General features: G+C 41.8%; 1 protein-coding gene across 3 annotated transcripts in view; it reads right to left on the bottom strand.

The window, feature by feature from the left end:
- Positions 1-25,272, bottom strand: part of AMBRA1 (autophagy and beclin 1 regulator 1) — a 142,014-nt gene that overhangs the window by 48,226 nt on the left and 68,516 nt on the right. For all 3 annotated transcript variants that reach the window (XM_082223802.1, XM_082223801.1, XM_082223803.1), the window contains one exon: positions 3,929-4,039. In XM_082223802.1, the coding sequence (XP_082079928.1) occupies positions 3,929-4,039 (111 nt within the window). The remainder of the gene's footprint in view (positions 1-3,928; positions 4,040-25,272) is intronic.

The raw sequence follows: 25,272 nt of genomic DNA, 5'->3' as shown, positions 1-25,272 counted from the left end.
ACTGCACTAAGTTTACTGGTATTGGAGTCAAAATCCAAATTCTGAAATTGCCAATTCCCCTCCCCCATCCTGAAAGACTTAAGAGAATTTAAAAGGCTTTCATTTAAACTGTTCCATGGAAGACAAGATCACATATTCAACTCCTCTGACTAAGAATCCCATGTTAAAGGGAAAGGACATATACTATTCACTCTAGTATTAGGAAGAAGAAGAAGAGTTTGGATTTGATATCCCGCCTTTCACTCCCTTTAAGGAGTCTCAAAGCGGCTAACATTCTCCTTTCCCTTCCTCCCCCACAACAAACACTCTGTGAGGTGAGTGGGGCTGAGAGACTTCAAAGAAGTGTGACTGGCCCAAGGTCACCCAGCAGCTGCATGTGGAGGAGCGGAGACGCAAACCCGGTTCCCCAGATTACGAGACTACCGCTCTTAACCACTACACATGATGGGATGACATTTTATGATATGGCTACTAAATAGAGACTTAAAATTTCTGATTATTTAATTAACCATAAAAGTTTCTCTTCTCTTCTCAAAAGGGGTCTGTTTTATTCATACCAAAATCCATTCTCACTCTGTTCAAGCCTATATCTAGCTTTCCTGAATTCAGAAAGCATGAATCTAGCAGTCATGATTAGCTGTGAGTCACATCAGCTTTTTAAAGTCTACTACTTGAGTCTTCTGACAGCCGCTCCTATTACAAAGCTGCTGTGACATATGCTAATTTTTTAGCAAGATTACTGCCGCCAAATTGTAAGTGTCCATGAAGGTGAACCTCTGTGCTGCCATTCCGTACCTGCTACTTTTAGTGCAATTATTACCGTATTTTTCGCTCTATTGGACGCACCGGACCACAGGACGCACCTAGTTTTTAGAGGGGGAAATCAAGGAAAAAAATATTATTCCCCCCCCAGCCCCAAAGAGCAACGGACAGGCTGCACGCTTCCTCTTTAGCCTTGAGCAGCATCTTTAGCCTTGCACAACGGGATGGATCGTGCCCGCTGTCCACCGGGGCTGGACTAGATGACTCCTGGGGTTCCCTTCCAACCCTGCAATTCTGTGACCTCAGAAGTTGTTGGGGGTCTCCACCACTGGAGGCTTTTAAGCAGCGGTTGGGGGACCATCTGCCTGGCGTTCTTTAGCTGTGATTCCTACATTGTGAGGGGGCTGGGCTAGATGACCCTCGGGTGGTCCTCCCAACTCTATACAGTCCTACACTTCTGCGGCAGGAGATCCACAGCCACTTCACACAATGCCCACTCCCAATTTTCATTGGAGAGACATGTGGCTTCACTGTCTAGGTAGGTACCCTCCTACCTGCCACTCTTCCCTCACCCCACTTAAGCCGAGGGAATTCCTGCCCAGAGAAGCTCCCAGGTGAGGCAAGGGTTAAGATCTACCTCTGGTAAATGGCTTTGTATCCTCCCTCTTTCCCTTTTCTCTTCTTCTTCTATGCTAGTTCCTTCTCTTGTGTTTTGTTTAATCTGTTTTTATTGTATACTAAAATAAAAGCTGCAAAGTTTCCTTTTTTATAATATTCCCCCCTCCAAACTAAAACATAAATCTAGATAAAAACACTGATCCAGAGGAAAATAAGGGGGTGGGGAAAGGACGAAAAAAGAAAAAGAGGTAGAGATAGAGAGATTTTTAAAAAGTTGGCTTCTTTAGCCTTGTGCAGCCTCCCGCGGCTGGAAAGGCGTGCTAGGCAAAAGAGGAACCCTGGGCAGCGAGCGGGATGGATTGCGCTCGCTGCCCGGGCTTCCTCTTTAGCCTTGCATAGCCTCCCGCGGCTGGAGAGGCGCGCAAGGCTAAAGAGGAAGCCCGGGCAGCAAGCGGGATGGATCGCGCTCGCTGCCCGGGCTTCCTCTTTAGCCTTGCGCAGCCTCCCACGACTGGAGAGATTGCACAAGGCTTTTCTAGAGGAGGGAGAAGGGACTGACTGGCCACGTCAGTCCCTTCTCCCTCCTGGGGAAAAGCCCGCAAGAGCCGCACGAAGCTTGTGTGTGGCTCTTGGGGGCTTTTCCTGCTTGCCTCCCCCCCTGCATTCACTCCATAGGACGCACAGACTTTCCCCCTTAGTTTTTAAGACGGAAAAACTGCGTCCTATGGTGCGAAAAATACGGTATTTTACTTTATCTGTTTCATAAAATCTAAATACCACTTGATTGTAAAACAACAACAACCCTCAATTATGAAATAAAACACATTTTGCATACTTGTTAGAGGCCGCACCTTTTCTGGTTTGTCTCCTGGAAACAACTGTTTTATAATAAGATTTTCTAGAGGTACTGTTGGGAACTGAGTTCTGAAGTTCTTGCCTACTGACACATCAAGCAGACACCTCCACTGTACTCTTTTCAAAGCCTGCTAAAAACATTTTTGCTTATGCAAGCAAATCCAGACATGTAGAATGTTGACATGTGTTTTAATCTGGTTTTCAGTATATCACTGATTTGTAATTTTTAAAAATGTTTTTAATACTCATTCTTTTATTGATAATTTTATTGTTTTATTATTTTTACCAGCAGGGAACAACAGGGAACAGGATTTAATCTCCACACACCAGCCGATGAGCAGAAATTAAAGTCCTTCTTCTTTAAATTGGAGGGAGGGAGGTGGCATTGGAGTTCACACCACTGCTGCCACCTGCTTAAAGGAGCAGCAACGTAAAACACCATTTGAAACAGGAATTCCCTTCCTATAAGGCAGAGTGGTGATGGGAGGCTGCTTCAAAGGCTGCTTTATTGTTTTAAAACAATTATCTCACTTCCATTGCAAGCATGCAATTAAAACATTCCCCCTTTAAAGGAGGGGAGAGGATGTTTCAAAAGATGCTTTGCTAAGCCATGGAGGGAATTTTGACAAGATCAGACCCATGGAGCCAAAAAAGTTCCCCACCTGTCATCTAGTAACCAGATTATGGTTAAACCTCTACACCCAGCTCAGCACTCCATTGGGGATGCAAATCACCCCATCCTCAGCCATCAAATGGATCATTTCATGAGCAGGGAGGAAGTGATAACCCATCCTCCTTATCTGATCTACATGGATCCGCAGAGGAGTGGGGCTATGTGTCAGTGTGGTGGAGTAGCAGTATGTGGCTCCCAAAGACAGGGAGCAAGCACACTGCCAAGTCTTCAGTGAGTCAATTTCCTTAAATGACACAAACTATTGGCGTTATTTGCCTTCAGCAACACTGCAGTTTAATCAAAGCTGACTGGATAAATTGCATCATGGCATCATGATGTCGGCATTAATCCCTGACTAGCTGTGATTACTGGGGGGGGGGTTGACCCCTTTGCCACCAAATGGCACCAGAGCAGCAGCAGCAGCAGCTCAATGTTATGGCCAATGCATTAAATACAGAATATGCCAGGTTCAAATCCTGATATTTCCAGAGTGCCGAGAAAAAAATCCCATCTGAAATGTTGGCCAGCTGCTGCCTGTCAATATACACATGACTAGATAGACTAGTGGTCTGACTTTGTATAAGCACATACACTTTTTTAACAAAAACCCTACAGTGCTCATTGCACCACAGGCACCCAGCTGAAGCCATAATTGTACTCCACGGGCATCAAGTGCACTGATCACTGAGGTAAAACAGTTAACAAAATGAAGAACTCATAAATAAGACTGCACAGAGATCATGAAAGAACTACAGCTTGCTGCTAAGTGCGGGGAAAACGTAAGCTGCGTAAAGCTTGAGTGGTGTTTTACAATGAGCAGAAGCTGCCCTCTCACCTTGACATGTTCAAGAGGAGAATTTGGCAAAATTCTGTTCAAAATCCAATTAACGATTGAAATTATCAAGGATTATGTATGCTATTGTCTGTATGAACAACGGGTTTGTCATTGCCAGAACGGCAATCTCCCTCTCCTCCTACTTCACAAGTTGCCTTTGCAATTCGGCTCCCTTTCCAGCTTACCATTGCTTATTTCAGGTAAGTCAAATTTGGTGAAATCCCACCACTGAAGCCGGTAGGTGGTGTTGGCAATATTACTCGCTACAGCAGACTGCCCATCTCCAATCACAGCCCCTAGGGACAAAATGAAAAGAAGATTAGTGAAGTTGAACGACTGATTTAGTAAACAAAGCAATCAAAACACACCAGCTGGAAGGGATGAAGTCCAAAGGTTTTTTTGACTCCTTAGCAAAATCAAAGAGGCAAGTCAGAGGACGCATGAAAGCCAAAGACATAAGAAAGATGCATCTAAAAACCCAGTCAAACGATAACATCATTGGAAGACTTTAAATGGTTAGCAACAATAAATCGTCAGGATTACAGAGTTGTATTCACCCTGGAATTGTGAAAAATACTGAAAAATTGCAAAACCAGTAACTGTAATACATAATCCTGCACTAAAATGAAGATAACATGACAGTGAATTTATTTTATTTAAATAATTTATAAAATAAAAAATCTAATACAGCATCAATACAGAAAGAACACATTAAATTCATCTGTAAAGCTAACAGAAGCAATATCCAAGAATGTTACCCAGAAAAAACCCAGGCTAAAGAACAAATTATTGGTGTCATCCAAGTTTCCACAGGGCATGTATTCCAAAGTCTTTTCTTTTTATTGTTTCATAGCACAATCAATCTGTGCCTGTGCCAATATGCTGTTTGTGTTATGATCTAAGCATATATTCACTCTAAAAAGTTCCTTCCTGACGGAGACTGCCATCTAAGCCAGCCAATACCTCTGCCATCTTGGAACCTTTAAGGTTCCAACAGTGGCATCCCTAGTGCCAAGGAAGCATAACTTTCTAAGTTTTCTGTCCATACAGCTACACTACCTAATGCCTTAGCATAGAATGGTCAAAACAGGCAAAAATACACGGGCAAAAATAGTCAGGTCTCTGTCTACAATCTAAAATAAGATAATGGGGAATGCAAAAGGTGTGAGAGTCAAGTGTTGAGAAGAATATGGGAAAAGACAGTTACATTTATTTTTCAAAGATCAGTTGCAGCTGAAAATAAACATAAATGTGATAAAGCTAAAGGTGATGTGGAAAAGGAGAGTTTTGAGGAGAAGAGGCAGTGCCATGTCTGTCAGACATAGCAATTCACCCCACCCCACCAAAATTTATCATGCAGAATCGTGTTTGGATGAGGGAGAGGTGATCCTCCTAGCCCTGCCCGGTTTCATCACTGAGGAGTACTTCAAAGCGCTTGCCCCGACATGAGAAGAGCCTTCTGGAGCAGGCATCTTGCTTTCTCAGTGGCCTACCAGATACATATGGGAAACACACAAGTAGGACTTGAGAGCAACGGTGCAACAACACTCTCCCTTCCCGTGGTTATCAGAACTGGTATTCAGCAGCGTTGGCTGGAAGCCAGCAGAGGATTTGCTGGATCCTGAGCTGGTCCTGATACCAACATGTGACTGCATCAGCCTGGGAGCTGGAAAAGCAAATATTTTTTCCCTTCCACTCTCCACCACTTTCTGCCCATCTACCCCTCTCCATTCAGCCCTGATGATGCCAGTTGCCCCCTTAGATCTTGTGAAGCCTGCAGTTAGCTAAAACATTGTGAACATTATATTTCAATCACTATATTCTCTGAAGGAAGCTACAGGAGAATTTGGAACTCCAATGCTGAACAAAAAAAAATAATCCAGGTAATTCAGACTGTGCTACATGCCAGACAGTCCAATTGTTTTGGCAGATGATTCAAGTTTGCTATGCACTACTAGGCATGAAAGAATGCAAGGTGAACAGGCCTAGTTGTCTATGTTCTTTCCATTCTTCTCTCCTTTTGGCCTCTGCTTATCAAAACCTAGCAAGAAGCAGAGTACTGTGAAAGAAAGGCACAGGGAGGGGGAACTCTAATGTCCTCATATATATATATATTTTACACATGAAAAAGAAATCCAAAAGGAGAGACAATGAATTGAAGAGGGAGATTTTTAAAATGCATCTACCAGCCCCTTTGCACAGTCAATTTTGGGCAGCCACCTAATTCCACAACAAGCTTAAGGAATACAGTATGTCCTAGCAAAAATAAGGGCTTTCATAATGTGCACTCTGCCGCATCAGACCTGTTCTCCACAATACACTGCTTGGTCTATACAGTGATACCTCGGGTTACATACACTTCAGGTTACATACACTTCAGGTTACAGACTCTGCTAACCCAGAAATAGTACCTCGGGTTAAGAACTTTGCTTCAGGATGAGAACAGAAATCGTGCTCCGGCAGTGGGAGGCCCCATTAGCTAAAATGGTGCTTCAGGTTAAGAACAGTTTCAGGTTAAGAACAGACCTCCAGAACGAATTAAGTACTTAACCCGAGGTACCACTGTATAGTAATTTCAGTTGCATTTGTAGGATATGCAGGTAAAGCAAATGTAAGAACCAAACAGTACTGAGCAAACATAAGAAGTTAACATCATTTTACTCAGCCATGTTGCTTCCTGGCCCAGGACCTTCGAGGCTACGTGGACTGTTAGCAGAAATCAGTGGAATAAAATATTAATTGCAACTACATAAAAACAAGGATAGGAACCTGCGGCCCTTCAGGTGCTCTTGTATTTGAACCCCCATTAGTATGGCCAATAGTCAGAAATTATTAGAGCTGTAGTCCAAAAACCTGTAGCATCAACCATTCCTAACTTAAAGTGACCAGTAGAAGTATTTTAGCACTGATGAAAGCTCAATGGTCTGCTCCTTGCCACTGCTGTGGGAAAAAAATCACAACCTCTATTCAAAGATTATTTAGATTTCAAAATGCTGAAGTGGAAGCCGAAGGGCAATTGAAATGCAGTAAACGTGGGTTTGATTGGCAACTTTCCTGCGTCTGTCTATCACTGGATAATAAACACTGGGGGATGACAGAAATGAAGATAAATCCTTTCTGCAGTAACCCTCCTTCTCCAACAGCTCTCAGTCAACATATGACAGAAGAGTCATGGGAGGAAATCAGCACTTCAACAACAAAATGGGGTTGTGCTCACCCTGTTGCGCAATGCCTTCATGCAACTCATCCATCCATCATTTAGAAGATGTGTACTTTTGAAGCATATTGTGGAATCGACAACATTTGAGTGATACATCACATGTGCATGTATATAAACTTGGACCAGCCCAGATGGTGTGCCTTTGGAACAGCCAAGTGATGGTAAAGAATGGTCATTCTGATCCAAAGAGAACATTCCAAGAATACTTTGCTTTTCGTTTAGCAATCTTGGCCATCATGGTAAAAAAGTCTATGCATTTTTTTTCTTAGCCACAAGTCTAAGGTGAAGAAGCAGAGAAAGGAGTAGTTTCCTTTGATAACTTGCTTCTATGACAATTTTCTGCGATTTGACAGTTTTACTATTCCAAAAATTAAACTTCAGGAGTGGAATGGAAAGTCCATTTGTAAAATATAGTACATTAGGATCTGTTATATCCAACCAATATGATGGGGCTGCACTTCCTCTGAAGGAAGGCTCATTTGACAGCAACAGTAAACTGAGCTTTTGAAAAAAATCTTTATTAATAAATATATAAGAATATTGGGTTAGGTGCAACTTTTTCAACAAGAGTTAGGATAATCTATGCAAATCAGGGTGCTTTTGTTTCTGTTAATGAGATAAACTCAAATATATTGTATTTAAAAACAGAAACACAACAGGGCTTCTCCCATTCCATTATTGTTTTATTGCATCCTTAGCTGAAGCCACAAAATGTAATAAAACAATTAAGGGGGTTAAAGTAGGATTCAAGGAACGTAAAGTAAACTTATTCACAGACTATGTAGCACTATTTGTAACTAATAGCAATAATTCACTTTAAAAGTTATTAATTTTGTTTAAAGATTGTTTAAAGATTTTAGTGAAGTCTCAGTTTATAAAAACAATTTTACAAATCCAAATGGAAAGCTTTAGCATGGGTAGACCTGTGAAAGAAAAAATACCCAAATATACAACCCATGAAGAGATTTTCCAATTAATTACCTGGGAATATGGTTTATGCAAAATATCAAAGGCTTAATCCAAATATAATAATGTTAAATTATTATAGGAAGTGGAAGGCAATGCAAGTCTACGGGGGGGGGGGGGATCTCCCAGATTGGGGAAAGCATGGCTTTAAAAAATACAGTCTTGCCAAAGACACACATTCTTAGTTTTAAATATACTGTTATTATTACTGTCCTATGCTTGTTCATGTACTATAATGCCATGCTTTAGTATTATGTCCATATATAATTGCCCCCTCACACCATCACACAACTTACAAGGGTAACCAACAATTCTTCACAAGTATAGAGAATTTGGAAGACTTTGTGCAGCATTGTTCTCCTAACAAAAACTTATCAATGTCATTAAAAGAATTACTCAGAAAAACTGCTTGTTTCTCTTACTTTGGAAAAGCTTGATTAAACTTTGTTTAACTGTCACTCAGTTCAAGTTAGGTATTTTAAAATTTTAACTGGTTTTTCACTTTCTATGAATATATATACACACAGTATATATATATACCCCTGATGTACAGCCACACAGCCATTTGAAAAGGCTATTGGCCCTTACTGATATGTTGAGAGCAGCCTGATAAAGGATTAGGGAATGAAGACCTAACTCTGGGACATGCAGCAAATGGTGCAGGCATGTTCAATTGCCCAAAAGGTGGCACATTTTAGAAAACATTAGGTTGGGGAATACTTTTTGGCAGGCAGAAGCTTCACACAAGGAAAAATCAAATTTTCAAACAATTGCAACGGCTGTTTGTTGTTATATAACCTGTTCCTCAGTAGGATCTTGAGACAAGAAACAAAAGAATAAGTTAATCAGTGTGCTATCCCCTGCTTCTAGGTTGGAAGGATTTGCCAGAATATTGAATGATACTTGCCTGACAAGAACAGTTTTCAAAAAGATATGTTTTTCCTAAAACTGCTATAGCATAGATTCCTATTTAGATGAAGATGTTTTTCTGTTTTTATTTGGCAATGATTTGTGATGGGACCTACTGAATGCAACTGATTTAATTTTATTTGTAACATTTGTTTTCCATGAGCAAATTGTAGGCTCTTCAACACTTCTTCAGAGTATTCATGAGGTGCTGCATTGTTTTCCGGAATTCTATTCCATTAATTGTTAGCTCTTTGTACAATGTGTTCTGCAGTAATTGTACTTTGTATTGGTCTAATCTCAATCTTTTTTCTTGATACACGAAGACAGAATTTAGTGATACTGGCTGTGTTTGATCACGGGACATGATGATTCTACCTGTTTTTAGTACAAATGGGTCAACAGTGCTCATAAACATGGACTTCATATAAAGAGCACATTTTTGGCATTGCCATGTACTCCTTTAAATATCCACCAGCCATTTCACACACACACCATCCCCACCATTGTTTGGGAGTGCAGCCCCCCGCCATTCGATTCATCACTGCCATACACCTTGATGTTGCAATGGTGCCGTCAAGCGTATTTCTCTAAGTGCCAGGCTGCAATTATTTGCCTGTAGTTTAACAGGTATAGATTCAACTCTTCTGCAGTATCTCTATATGCTACTGAGGCATTTGCCATGCACTAGGGGCACAGAGCACCAAAGGTGACCTCAGCCGGTATAGTTTTGCTAAACTGCAAGTACTTGCTTGTAAAAAAAGAACAAAAGAATAAAGGTAACATGTAGATCTATCATGTGCAGCCACAATGTGAAAACCGCACAGGCTTTTTCCCATGCAAAAGTACTGTGTAGGAAAGCTATCGTGTTTAAGAGGCTCACCGTAAAATCATATTGGGAAGGCTATAAAGCAGGCTTCCTCAAACTCTGCCCTCCAGATATTTTGAGACTATAATTCCCATCATCCCTGACCACTGGTCCTGCTAGCTAGGGATCATGGGAGTTGTAGGCCAAAAACATCTGGAGGGCTGAGTTTGAGGAAGTCAGCTATAAAGGAAAAGTGAATTTCTTAGAACTGCAACATATCTGGCTATCAAAATTAAGTTCTCTGTCAACCATGTATGCCAGGCAACTGAAAATAGTATCTTGTTTTTCCATACAGTGGTACCTCTGGTTACGAACGTCTGGGGTTACTTTTTTTGGGTTACAAACGTTTTTAACCCGGAAGTGAGTATTCCGAGCTCTCGGAGGCCTCGCTGCTGCCCGGAGTCAAACCTGGACATCCACAGGGCCTGCGGAGGCTCCGTGACTGGGCTCCAGCAGCGGGAGCTCTTGGAGGCCTCCGCGAATGCCGGGAGCCAGGCCCCAACATCTGCGGAGCCTATGGAGGCTCCGCGACTGGGCTGCAGCAGCAGGAGCTCTTGGAGGCCTCCGTGAATGCTGGGAGCCAGGCCCCGATATCTGCAGGATGCCTAGCAGGTCACATCCCAGCCCCAAAGTTAGGTAAGAAACACTTACCTAATGAAGACCAAGAGCAGTGAAGCTGTTAAGAAAACAAAGATGAGCCTGGGCTGAAAAGCCCTTTACCAACCCTTGCCCCTCAGTTGTAGCAAGATGGGTGGCACCTAGCCAGGCAAGCCCACCTATCCTGTGGGGGGGGGGAGTGGAAAATTTTGGGATTCTGCAAGGGATTTATTTATGTGAGTCTGCCCTGTGCTTTGTTCCTTCGTTTGGGGGACTTCTGGAGGACTCTGCCTTCTGCCATTGTTTTGGGGATCGTGTGGAGCTCAGTTCAGCTACTGGTTGATTGTGTGACTGCAAAAATGGATAAAAGATCCCCATCCAAACAATGACTATAATCAGTGCATGTAAGGGGGGGAAATGTTAATTTTTTCATCTACAATACTATCTTATTTATTTTATAGTACAGTACATTGATTATTGCCTTCATTTTATGGATCAATGGTCTCATTAGAAAGTAAAATTCATGTTAAATTGCTGTTTTAGGGGGTGTTTTTCATCGTCTGGAACGAATCAATCCACTTTTCCATTACTTTCAATGGGAAAGTGCGCCTCAGGTTAGGAACACTTCAGGTTAAGAACAGACTTCCGGAACCAATTAAGTACTTAACCTGAGGTACCACCGTATCCTTAAATCAGCTTCAATTCTATGAAATAATATAGGCAAGAAGGCATGTGTTATGCTACAATCTGAGTTCCTGGAAGGGCTCACCACCCAGATACACTGTCCCATTTAGTCACATCACGTTTAGCCTCCCTTTTCCACATCACAAGATATAGACAACAATGGAAAATGAATAACATTACAGTGGTGCCCCGCAAGACGAATGCCTCGCAAGACGGAAAACTCGCTAGACGAAAGAGTTTTCCATTTTGGAGGTGCTTCGCAAGACAAATCTCCTATGGGCTTGCTTCGCAAGACGAAAATGTCTTGCGAGTTCCTGCGGGTTTTTTTTCCTTTCTCCCCCCTTTTTCTAAGCCGCGAAGCCGCTTATCAGCTGATCCGATAAGCCGCTAAAAGCCGCTAAAAGCGCTAATCCGCTAATCCGTCAATGGGCTTGCTTCGCAAGACGAAAAAACCGCTAGACAAAGAGAATCACAGAACGGATTCTTTTCGTCTTGCGAGGCACCACTGTATGTTATCCTGCACTTCAAGGTTAAGAACAACGGGTTCATACTAACAGCAAACAAATTTAAAGACATTTATATTTGCCGAGTTCGTCTAGCACTCAACAAGAGTACAGGTTCACACGTCTCCTTTATTCACCTTTTCAACTTATAGGTGAAAGCAAAGAAGTGAAGTTCTTCTGTGGGCTTCTGAAATCCCTGAGAACTGGCAGGGTCTCAGAAAACTGATCTGTACATTGTTACAGAGCCTCTCATATAAAAGGCTGCTCTCTGTAGTTCAACCCCTTGATCTCATTGCCTGGTTACTTTTCCATCTTTATTAAATGCTGTAGAAATCTGGTTTTTAGTCTACACATCACTGTTTATACTTTGCACAAAAACAGAGCAAGATCTATGCCTGGCAGGCAGTTCTTTGTGTAAAGCTCTCTCTTCCTTCTTTCTGACTTTTCAGAGCATGAAATATGCCTGCTAATTCTAAATGCTTCACATGGCAAGCCTTGCAGTGCAGGACAAAGGGACTACCCTTCTTCTAGTAAACTTTAATTTGTATATTTTCTTCTTGTAAGAAACAATTGGAGAACAATCATGGTAGCTATTCTTTCCTGCTTTACTGACTACTAATAAGGGAAGCTTGCTGTAGAGTCTTTAACTAACTATATAGCTTCACTGACAAACCATCTTTATAGAACTCTTCATTTTCCTGCTGTGGGGTCAATGGCTCAAGATAACAGAGTCCAAAATATTTATGTTAATGTTCTAATCTCACCAAATTATTGTGCGAGCGCTCTCTCCCACAAAGTATTATATCTGTCAAAGAAGAATATCAAGGGCTGTGTGAGAGAACTATTCCATAGAGCAAATGTAACTATTTTTGTCCCAATTTCTCAACTGCCTTGTCCTTAATGCTCAGATGCAGCTATTGTTGATGTTTTAAACAGCATTTAGCTCAAGACAAAAATCAGGCAGAATACATGCCAAATGCTCAGACTTCCAAGAACCTAACGTGAGCCACCGAAAGCTGTTCCAACACAAAAACTATCTTGCCTTTCCAAACTCCGCTCTGGCTTAGGTTTTTGCCAGGTCTTCAGGGGACTTCTACATCTGTTCATAGAAGCACACAGAAAGGCCCTCTGCATTGATTCATTGTCTCAGCTTGTGTGGGCATAACTGAGAGAGTGGTTAAACTTACCCAAGATTCTGAAGACTGAAGGAATATGATGGAGTCACCAACCTGTTGCACACAAAGGCCTTCACTGCCATCCACAGTCTCTGAGTTTTATTAAAATTAATTAATTTTAATTAGAGAAATGTTATATTCCTGTAGATGCAAGAGTCTGTGCTCTTCCACTCCAACTGGGCAGTGAACTCTTCCCCTCCTCAGAGGGACCAATAAGGAGTGGTGATAGTTTCCCTGCTCCATTCATGGTTTGCCTTCCCACTTTTACTACAACCAGAAAGTGTATTTATGGGGGGGGGGGTGAGGAGGCTGTCTTCCCCCTTTTCTTAACCCAAATGGCATTTTGATGCAGGGATGGGAGAAGCAGTGAGGGGAGATGCCTTTCCAGACATGGAGAGCATTTTGATAGGAGGGGAAGTGTAAAGGCAACGTGCCTTCCTCACTTACTTTAAGGGCTGCCTTCCTGCTGTTTCTTGCATTTTGATTTAGAGTGGGTAAGGAGGGACAAAAGAGATGTCTTCCCTACTAGGCTTAAGGCTTGTCTCAATGCTTTTCTTGCACCAATGGGAGTTTTTATTTGGGGCTTTATGTCCTCACTATCAGGTGCACTGTGTACCCATTTAAGGTAGCCCCCAGACAGAAATGGAAGGTGAGTTGCAGTGGATGCACATTGCCTGTCTCACTCACTGGATCATCACCGTGTCATGGTGAGTGGGTTTGCATGTTCCTATGACCCTTGTGAGCGAAGCCATCTGAAGTCTTGTACTCCCAGCAAGGTCACCCAAGGCGGTAAGGTGAAATGGTAGGAGCTAGACAAAGAATGATCCAAAAAGTCCTCAGCAGCAGAACAGGTGGAAGATAACAGGTGGAAGACTGTGTGTTGGTCAGCATTCACTGATCTACACACATAAAACAAATTTACACACAGGCGTCTTCCAAAAACCCATCCGAAACCCAAACCCAATAAAAGTCCCACAGCGATCGGCAAATGGTAACAGGGGCAGGACCGTGAAATCTGGAAGACCCTAGTCATCAACCTGCACATGGGCGGTGGATACAGATTCAGTCGTTCTGACTCAAGGAATGAGGCAGTTGAGTAGTTCAGCAGCTGTATCCATGACTAAGCAGTCCTATTTAGGATCCACTCTGCTCACCCCGAATAGGGGAAGGGGCTAGAAAAGGTCTCCTAAACATAGTCTGCCATTTTACCCCCCTGACTGGATTTCTGTGCCCAGCTTTCTCCTAACTGAAGTGCAGAGTGTTTGAGGACCAGGACATTCGCAGGGAAACCAAAACGCTTGTTTACAAAGCTATTGTACTACCAACCTTACTGTATGCTTGTGAAACATAGACCACTTATAAATGCCATCTCCAACTCCTCAAAAGATTCCATCAATGGTGTCTCCAAAAATTTTTACATATCACTTGGGAAGACAGGCAAACTAATGACAGTATACTGGAAGAAGCAAATATCACCAGTGTCGAAGCAATGATTCTTCAACATCAACTTTGTTGGACTGGTCATGTTGTGTGAATGCCTGATTATCGTCTTCCAAAGCAGCTATTCTATTCCCAATTTAAGAGTGGAAAGCGTAATGCTGGTGGTCAACAAAAGAGGTTTAAAGACTCTCTCAAGACAAATCTAAAAATATATAGTATAACACAGACAATTGGTAAACACTGGCATGTGAGCGCTCCAATTGGAGAACAGCTTTTACCAAAGGTGTCATGGACTTTGAAGATGCTCAAACTCAGGATGAAATGCTGAGAAGAAGGCACATTAGGCAAACCCTCACCATGATCAACTCCCACCCAAAAACCTATGTCCCCACTGTGTAAGGACATGTGGATCCAGAATTTGCCTCCACAGTCACTTATGGACTCATTATTAAGACCATGTTCATGGAAGATCATCTTACTCGGCTACAAGTGATCACCAAAGAAGCAGCAGCAGCAACAGAAGAAGAAATTGCCAGTATTGCTCGGCTGCAGGACACTTGAGTTTCCTTTCAGTCTATTGAGTCCCTTTCTTTCTACTGAGATTTGCCTCCAACTTTCAATCCTGGAAGCAGCAAATGAAATGCAGAGCAACTGGTAGCATGAATCCAACAAACAATCCCTTCGCCTCTATAGATTCCCTGCCCATGGTTGATTTTTCTAAGTTACATACAGTCAAAATCTGACAAATCAAGATAAGATGTTGCCAGTGAGCAACATGCTTGAGTTAAAATATATACACTACACCCGATTAGCATTGTATGACTGGAGTAGTTCTGCTCTAAAAGTATTTACTTGAGCTGAATTCATACTAATGTGAGGGGATGTTAAGTCTAATAGCACACCCATAGGGGAATAGGAGCTTCATTAATAAAAATGAAGTTCTTGACAACTTAAATAAACCCGCTTTTGTAAAGATGGTCTTGAGGGAAACCAGTGCTGACAGCTCATGCCTACTATAGATTACACACCTAGAGGACTCTGTGCTCATTAAGAGCCACTACCCAGTGTGATGGCTCCCAGGCCAGCTGCTGAGCCTGAGCAGCATCGTTCACCTTGTCTGAAAGACACTAGGCTGAAGGACAGTGCCTGAGGGAGTAGTTCACGATTCTTCCCAAATTTGATGGCAAGGGAGCTTGAGCAGATGCTAGGGTATGGGCAAGTTGGGACAAGAAGGCAGAATAGTATAGGAACAGAAAAGTGGCAAATAAGTGGGAAAGACAATAAAAACAGAGGTATCAAGAGATTAGGTAAGACCAAAGGGCAGCGGACTATATCTAGAAGGAATCCCAATTGGAAGAAATTGTTGTACACCTCAAATTCTAATAGGATGAAGGATGGCACATAAATGCTTTAAGTAAGAAAAATCTGAAGATCTACTGGTCGTAAAGTTTTAAGCAATCTGACAATGACCTATACAACCAGTATGTAAACACAGAGCCTCATCGCAGTGTTGCAACCCTCCCTGGAACCTTATGGTAAAGAGTGGGTAAAAAGTAAAATAAATAACTACTAGACCACATTAGTACAAGAAATTCGGTGTTTGTTAATTTTTCTGTATTTTATGAGTCGATAATGTTTTAAAGATGTTCCCTGTTCTAGCCTCAGCAACTCCTAACACCTTTCAAAAGATCTGGTTTGAAACATGTCAAAGCATTTATACCCCAATCTCAGCCAGAAACTCCCCGAGTATTTTAAAAACCAGCTAACACAATACAATCCCTGTCCCCAGGCTTAAAATCTAAAAATACAGAACACAAAAGGAATAAGGGACAAGTAAGGAAGAAAACACAGCAAACTCCTGCATTAGGTAAAGGTAAAGGGACCCCTGACCATTAGGTCCAATCGTGGCCGACTCTGGGGTTACGGCACTCACCTTCCTTTATTGGCCGAGGGAGCCAGCGTAACAGCTTCCAGGTCATGTGGCCAGCATGACTAAGCCGCTTCTGGAGAACCAGAGCAGCGCACGGAAATGCCGTTTACCTTCCCGCCGGAGTGGTACCTATTTATCTACTCGCACTTTGCCATGTTTTCGAACTGCTAGGTTGGCAGGAGCTGGGGCCGAGCAATGGGAACTCACCCCGTCACGGGGATTCGAACCACTGACCTTCTGATTGGCAAGTCCTAGGCTCTGTGGTTTAACCCAAAGCACCACCCTATTGTGAAGTTCTTACAATAACCAGCTGGAATGGAAACAGGGCCTTCTCAGGACCTGAAAAGTAGCAGGTGACTCAACCTTCGTGAAAATGGTTGAAATGCAGCCAGAAGTTGTTGACTGTACAGGGTGGGACCTAGGTCTTCTGGGGCCTAGCTGGAAACTTTTATTTTCCATCTCAGGAGGTAGATTCATAGGGTCCCAATTTATAACATTGCCCCAAGAAGATAAAGTTATAAAAATCTCATGGCACCATAAATCAGTTAGCTCCTAAGGCGTGACCATACTTACTGTCTTAACATGGTCACTGTTCACTCCGGTTTGTGGGGAAGGGAAATTTATGAGCTAAACTTGACTACCTGCGATACAAAGGAATGATACAAGCATTAAAAATAAAAATAAGCTGGAAGGATAAAGATCTGTGGGCTTTAGGGAAGGCCCTGAATAAACATTAGTGCCATCTGTGATGTGAAATTTATACCAATACAAAAGAAAAGGAAAGCTACTTAACAGGCAGAAAATCCAGCGAGTTAAAGTGCTTGGATGTACAGTTCAGGACAACAGGTAGAATTACATGTCAGTACCTAGTTAAATGGTTAATTTATCCAATATCTGCTTATGCTTGTGGCTCAGCAGAATGTCAGTCCATACCTGTTCCAACTCAGCAGGATTTAACATAATTGAATAATAGATACACAAGCCAGGAGAGAAGTATGTTATCTCTTTATATATTATGACCACAATCTCAAACAGACTTAAGTCCATTGGAAGTCAGTAAGTTTAGGAGTGCCTGTCTATATCAGATCACGATCCAGGGGTTGGGGTTGGGTTTATTTGTTTTATTTTATTTTTGTTTTTTTGTTTAAGTCATAGAGTTGAAAAATATGTCTCAGGCAAGTTATAAATCAAACCTCAGCTTAGGGCAAAATACAGAGGAGCTACTCAGCTTTTAGCCCTTGGCAGACAAAAAAAGCATATTTCAAGTAAGTTGGATTTCTTTTCAGGGCAGAGTTGACCTTAATCCAACTTGAATTAGTTCAACATATTTCAAAACACCACTAAGCAGAACTGACCACAAAGTGGCTATCCAGCATAACAGCAACATTTTTCTTTGAACAAGTTGCTAACAGGAAATAGTAAGAAATTTTGACAGGAAAAGAAATGAGCTAATACTGTTAGTAAGAAAAAAATGTTTACTACAGCTACATCTATCAAGATAACTGACTGTAAATTCCATATAATAGAATGTACAGAGCAACATAAAAAAGAAAAATAAATTAACTTTTCACAGGCCAAGAAACTACAGATTTAGGGCCACCAAGCATCCTGCTCATTCTAAAAGTCTAAGGACACTGATGCAGTTTGTATGTGGTGGACCCTCCTCTCCACCTGCAAAAGATGATCCAAGTTTGTATATGACACAAAACGTATGCAAATTTTATGTAAATCTGTGTCTTCTTTTGCAAGTGAGTCGGAGGGCCCAATGCATATAGAGTGTACTTGACCCAGAAAATGCTGCTGTCAACCTGACCACAAGTATATCTTTGCACTCTTGGCAATTCCAAAAGAAACAAAGTTAAAATAAAGTAGGAATAACAGCAGATTAAAGAAAAGACTGCTAAGCCTGTTGACTTGGTAGAACAGGATGGATAGATGGATGGATGGAAGGAAGGAAGGAAGGAAGGAAGGAAGGAAGGAAGGAAGGAAGGAAGGAGGCAATCTGGTATAAGAGACTGCAGATTACCCACCCACCCCTAAAAAAGCACGGTGTACGGAGAGAACTTACTGAAGAGACAAAGGTAAAGCAAACATCCAACACAAATAAAAAGCATAGCAACTCAAGCATGCAAACAAATAAGACATTGCCACAAGGAGTCCCATAAGGAAACAATAGAAAAATAGAAAGTTGAAGATGTGGCTCTTTATTCGCATGAAGCAAACACACGCACCCATACAGGGTCTGCTTCCAATTGTCAAAAGCTCCCTGGGCCCTGCCAACAACTACATGGTGCACGTGGAATTTTTTTAAAAAATCATTAATTCAGATGTCCACACACAGCATGGAAGACACCAGGAGACTGTGTATTAATGCTCTTCTACACATGGAATTCTCTTCACAAGGATAATATTTGATTGTGAATTATCAGAAGACTTTTCAGATCATGTATTCATTGCAGCTCCCAAACTAAAGTCCAACCAAACTAGAGTCAGGACACACAGTAACAGCAGCAGCAGGGAAGCAACAACAAAACTCAGCGGCAAGTACACACCAATCTACCTGCCAGGGATGAGTGCCTGTTGACTTATAGTGAGAAGAGTTCCCAGCAGCCTCAGACACAGGGACAGCCTGTTCCATTTCATCACCTGAGCTAAATGGGAACTGCTGCCTACTGCCCTGCCTTCTGACACCATGGTGCTCCAGTTCTTGCTAATCTTGGCGGGAGCTGGGGGTTTCCTCCAATGGTTGCTGATCAGCTCTCCACCCCACCCCCAGTTGCAGTTAAGCAGCAGCTGGTGCATAAAAGCACCCTGGTTCCTGTCGCTCTTGGCAGGAGCCAGGGCACTCCACCAAATGCTGAAGCACCTCCCTGTAGCACTTCCAGCACCTAGGACGGCCTGAGATGGGCACTTCAAGCTGCATCATGGGCGGGCCAGCTCTGTTCAAACAGGCAATCGTTTGCATTGCAATTTAAAGAAAAAGAAACCAGCAGGCATTTTCCCCACTACTTCTTTCCTTATCCAAGATTCCACCATTCCCTACAGCACTCTGTGCTGGCTAGAAGGTCCAAGGAATTTGTAGCAATTAGAAATGGAGTGGATCCATGCAAGATCGTAGGTATCCTTTTGCTGAAGACCAATGTGTTGTACATACTAAAATCTATTTCTCCCAGTACAAGGTCTGGTCTCCCAATTGTGGGTTATATGCCTGCAAGTCAGAATGAAAAGGGCTGTTCAAAAGCAGGCATATCGCCCTTAAAGAAATGCTGGAGGCTGTTATCCCTTTTGGTCTAGGAGGTAGAACTACATACTATCCTGGAGCTAGTCCTGCATGTACATGCCCTAAATCAGGGGTCTGCAACCCGCGGCTCCGGAGCCGCATGTGGCTCTTTTACACCTTTGCCGCGGCTCCAGGGCGGATACTAGTGAGGGGAGGAGGCGCACTGTGCTCCCCAACACTCCCCACTGTGGCGGGCGCTGTACTGGCTGTGACGTCGCATGGGGGCGGTGCGTGCATTAGTCCCGCCTGCCCGCTACATTGTAAGGGGCATGTACGCTGGTCACTGTTTTGAAGGGGAGTGAAGAACACACACACACACCAAAAGGTAACTTGTTAATTTAACGTTTATTTCTATGAGGAGGAGTAATTCTGAGTGGTCAAACAAAGAAATAATAAAAAAGTGACAAAAAAGTTATTTTTATGATGACGAGTTTTGCGGCTCCCAGTTTTTTCTTCTTCGGAAACGGGTCCAAGTGGCTCTTTTTGTCTTAAAGGTTGCAGACCCCTGCCCTAAATAAACTTGCTGGCCTCAGGTATTTATGGAGCAGTTGTCTTACCTACAGCCAGACTGGAAGGATCCATATACTACCAACCTAAAGTCTTTCTGTGTGAACACATGAAAAGGATACAGCTACAAGGGGAATCACATGTGATGGCAGAAATAAATACAAAAGAATGGTCACCAGATGTGTTTTAAGATCATTTAATTTTAAAAGAAATAGTTTATGAGATCAATGGCTTGTACATGCAGCATTGTTCAAGGCCTAATCAAATCCATATGATCTTCATTTCTTTTTAACAAAAAGCTTCCCTAAACCTGATTATGGGCTCTGTAAAACAAAGAAATAATGGTGTGATCAATGTGAAGCTTCACTGTAATGATCAGCTAAGATCCTACCCTTTGTTCATCATCTCTGAGTTATGTATTCACTGTCTGCTCAAGGAACAGAAATGAATAACAATATTTGCACAAAATATTCAAATACAGGCTTCCATACATTTTAAAATAAAGTTATAAAGTGTACAAATTCCCTGGTCATAAGATCATCTTGAGAGCATTCATACTTAGAAAGGATATACTGTGTGTGTGAATAAAATAGGAGTGCCCTCCAATTTTGATAGATTGAGTGGGGTATACCTTTATCTTTTTGCTAGCGTTCAGCTTCAATTATGCATGGAAAAAGTTTTTTTAATGCTTTTTCAATTGCCCATCTATGGTACTACTGTGAACCACTAAGGAAGGGGGGGGGTCACAAACTCATGCATAGTTTCAAGGGGCTTCACGCATTAGTCATTATTTTCCTCCGTGCAAAAACCGTGTGCTGCGGGTAATGCCCTCTTAAAAGATCCAACAGAATGTGAGAAAGTACTTTTATGGCTGACTAAGTGAGCTTTAACGCCTACAAAGAGACACAAAGTCCCAAGGGGCTTCATCGCCCACAAAGATTGGAGCAATGCTGCAAATACACATCCCTTCCAGCTTACTGATAACTAGAAAGATGCATTTTTGGCAAGATAGTGAAGCAGTAGAATAATGCAGCCCTTTGATCACAAATACTTTTCTGTCTTTACAACACTTGATCAGCCTCTCTTAACGATATCAGTATCATGTTAGAAGTTGTTCTGTGCAGCTCCCTATTTACACAATCACAGAGAACAAAACTCTGGAAGCTCCACTTTTAAAACCTGTAACAAGGCAGAGCTCTGGCTTTGGCTCTTTCACTACAGTGGAACCTCAGGTTACATACGCTTCAGGTTACAGACTACGCTAACCCAGAAATAGTGCTTCAGGTTAAGAACTTTGCTTCAGGATGAGAAAAGAAATCATGTTCCGGCAGCGCGGCAGCAGCAGGAGGCTCCATTAGCTAAAGTGGTGCTTCAGGATAAGAACAGTTTCAGGTTAAGTATGGACTTCTGGAATGAATTAAGTACTTAACCTGAGGTACCACTGTATGTTGATACTGAGCAACCTTTAGGTCAAACATGGGGAACCTCCAGCCTGGCAGGACTCTCAATCCTGTTGCATCCGTTCCTCCAGGTCAAACTTGAGATCCAAGCTTCCCAAAAATTGTTTTCCCGCTAACATAACTATTGCAAAGCCTAACAGAGCGTTTGTAGTTTAATTTAAGTGGCAATCCAAACAGATGTATTACTGCCTTTGCTCTTTTGACATGGAAATTGGTTTCACTAGATGCTATTTATTCTGCCTTTTCTGCTGTATTTAACTGTTTTGATTGTAATGAATTGTAATGAATCATAGTGTTATATTGTATACCGCTCTGAGACAAATGCTATGCAGTGGGTTCAAACCTTGTAAAATAAAAACTTCCCACTCTACGATTCTTTGAAATAAAACAAAAACAACTTGGTGAAGTCTCTCACTCTCACTCAGCAGATCCATGAACGAGAATCATTAGGCCTAAACTAGATGAGATGCTGGCAGTTCTGAGTGTTCAAATAAGGAATTACCCCATCGTGACCCTCATATTTCTGATAAGAAATTTAAATGTTAAAATGTTCTGTTTTAGAAACTTCAAATTGTGGGTTAAACCACAGAGCCTAGGACTTAGCGATCAGAAGGTTGGCGGTTCGAATCCCCGCAACGGGGTGAGCTCCTGTTGCTCGGTCCCTGCTCCTGCCAACCTAGCAGTTCGAAAGCACGTCAAAGTGCACGTAGATAAATAGGTACCACTCTGGCGGGAAGGTAAACGGTGTTTCCATGCGCTGCTCTGGTTCACCAGAAGCGGCTTAGTCATGCTGGCCACATGACCTGGAAGCTGTATACCGGCTCCCTCGGCCAATAAAGCAAGATGAGCGCCGCAACCCCAGAGTTGGTCACGACTGGACCTAATGGTCAGGGGTCCCTTTACCTTTACCTGTGTGAAAGAAGAAAAGCCTGGTTTTGTACTTCAAACAGAAGTCAAGAGTTATGTTGTATTGGGGTTCAGCTTGTTGTATACCAAGAGCCAATGATTCTGATGCTGAAATCTGAAGGTTTCAGTTATGCTAGACACCACAGCTTTTATAAGATTCAGTGGAATATGATATGAAAATATTCCTTTCAAACCTATTATTTAATTGTTCTAGACCAATGAAATTTTGGAATTCCAGTGTGAACTTGGTGAATTGCTGGAAGCCTGTGGCTGGAAAGAATGCAAAGTGCAAGCTCCGAACTGTTTCATGGTCTGAAGTCAGAGAGCGACTTGGCCAGTCTTTGGGAGATTATGAAGAGATTCAAAGATGAGTATAACAAGAGACTTATTAAGAAGTGAGAATCAAACCTGAGAGAGTCAGAAACTGGAAGAAGCAATAGCAACCGCCAGGGGGAGCCCACAGAGGAACCCGGAGCTAAGGAAGTCTGGTAGTTAACTAGCAGATGACAAAGAGGAGAGGGCTAATGCCCCAAAGATGAAATCAATAAAGGCAGAAGCTAAGACAGTTTGCAAAGAAGGGAAGAAGACTGCAGCAGCCCTCCTTTGGGAATTGCTAAGGCCACTATATCAGCAGGTAGCAAAAACAGCAAATATCCAACCAGAGACAAGACTTCTGGTAAAGACCATGTAAAAAGTCTGTGAGGAAGAGAAGACTTTGATGCATCCTTACCAGCCTGTAATTTAACTAAGGGTAGAGCTGATAGGGTAATGGGCTAGTGGTGGTGGTGGTTACTGCTACACAAACACCTATTAATAGCAACAGTACTATATGCAGTTATCAACTACTGCTATGTAATCAACCTATGAATAAATATTATTTATATTATTTTTAAGCTTTAACAAATTACAATATCACCAATGTTTCACAACAAATGTAATTGATCTGTAAAAAACACAACCTGAAAAAGCGATGCACATACTTTTGTAAACTAAGAAAATCTTTAATAAAAACTATTTCAAAAAAATTACAATATAAATGTTTTCTATTTCAAGCCCTGGTCTGTCTCTCCCATGCCTATAGACAAGTACTATATGGGTTTATTTGTTTTTTAAGAAGGCTATATATTGGTATTTTTTATTTAAATCCTAATGACTGTAGCAAGAACACAAAAAGGACAATAGAAGCAAGTACATTAAATATATGGTTATGTGACAGGGATCCAGCATGTTATACTATAATGGTGGAATCGTAAACCCTAGCTTGCCCACAATACACCACATATTTGATGACAGATGGTGGAATAAAAAACATGCACATCATGACCACTATCCAGAATAGTTCAGTTTTAAAGATAAAAGGAGCTTTCTGAGTACAAAACCAACCAAGAACAATTCCAGTATTGAGATGTACACAGAGGGTTCTACTGAAGTCCTTGTCTGTGTGCCCCTTTTGCTTTTAAAATCAAGTCCCTATTCCCCTCTTTATGCATGAAACTGCCCATCATGTATAAACACAGAACTTCCATTAGTGCATCTAATTGAATGCTTAGTCTCATTGAAACAGGGGCAGCATAGGTGCAATGCTGGCTCTCCAGCCTGCTTAGGAAATTTGTAATGATTAACAATTCCTAAATTCATAATGATTAGCAATGATTAAGAAATTATTTTGCATTGTTGGCTACTGTGAATGTGATGACACATTCTAGAGATCGCTTACCATAGTTAGCAAAACAGAAACCCGAGAGCCAGTGTTATGTTTACACCAGCCTAAAGACTGAAAAACAAAGGGTTCTCCATAATTAGGCCTTGCTCGTTAGTTTCTTTCAAAAGACATCAAAGAGAATTATTAAATAATACTTGGTTGGCATAAGCCCCAAGTCACAATAGCAAGCAATGTAAAGATCAGGAGGAAGGATGCTAATTAGAACGGGGCCTGTGAGCTATATTCTCTTCCAAACAGGCTCCTGACTCTCACCTCAACCCCTTTCCTCAGAACCAATTGTAGAATATGAAAGTACAGAGAAATACCCACCTGCTTTATCTAGTCCACAGGAATGACAACACTGCCAACTTTTTAAAAGATAAAACAGCTAACAAAACCAAGCAACTGCCTATCTTTTCCTCAGAGTAAAGTTGGGATTAAGTCTTGAGTGAAAGCATTAAAAAAACTTCCATAAGACACTTAGTAAGACAGGGACTGGTGACACTTAGTAAGACAGGTCCCTATTAAGAAAAAAAAATGAGAAGAACTTGGAGGAACTACTGGCTCAAATAGCAAAAGTAGCAACACACAGCAAAAGATCAACCGGTTTACTCACTCTTCAGGTGTTTATTTCCAGTGAAGCAGCCTTGCCATTCAGCCAGCTTCTGCCAGTTACTATACTTTTGTTCTGGACTTCAAACTAAACTAACATCATCTGAAAAAGACTTCAACAAGCAGCTATATTCATTCAAATAAAACTATTCACTGAAGAAAGCTGCCTGCAGCACCTCAAAAGCCTTTTGACCAAATTGGCCTTGCTTAGATCTTTCAAAAAAGTCTCTCTTAACTCCTAGTAAGAGAATTCTTGAATAAGTAAACATGAAGGCCAAAGGTCTATATTCATAGACTGAAAAAGCAGTGAAATGACATCCTCTGATCTGTCATTAGCAATGTAATCATGATGCCAGTACCCACTTCCCCATATGATAGTGATAATTACCAAACAGAAAGCTAATAATTTCCTAACATTCTCCTCTCTACAATGACAGAGACATGCTGTCACAGAATATCTCCTCCCATGTAAAAGGAGACACAGGAATGCTAAAAACATTTGCATATTCCTAGACTCTTTTGGTGTATCCTTCTGAACACAAACCAGCACTGCTCAAAAGACTATCCTCCATATTGTTGCATTCATCTTCAGAATGCAAAGATCAAAATGGAGAACAGGGAAACAGGAACATCAGCACATTTAAGACACAAGCTGGGTTCAGACATCACTTTAAATACTGTAACGTGCATCTTTAGTTTTACCATTTACCATTCTCCATATCCCGTTTTTGTCCACTATACATTGATGTAAGTAAAAGTTGGCTATGCTCTAC

The sequence above is a fragment of the Podarcis vaucheri genome (genome assembly GCF_965113315.1).
Source record: "Podarcis vaucheri genome assembly, chromosome: 1".
NCBI classification, from domain to species: Eukaryota; Metazoa; Chordata; class Lepidosauria; order Squamata; family Lacertidae; genus Podarcis; species Podarcis vaucheri.
The sequence above is the reverse complement of the archived record's forward strand: the minus strand, read 5'-3'. Positions and strand labels throughout refer to the sequence as shown.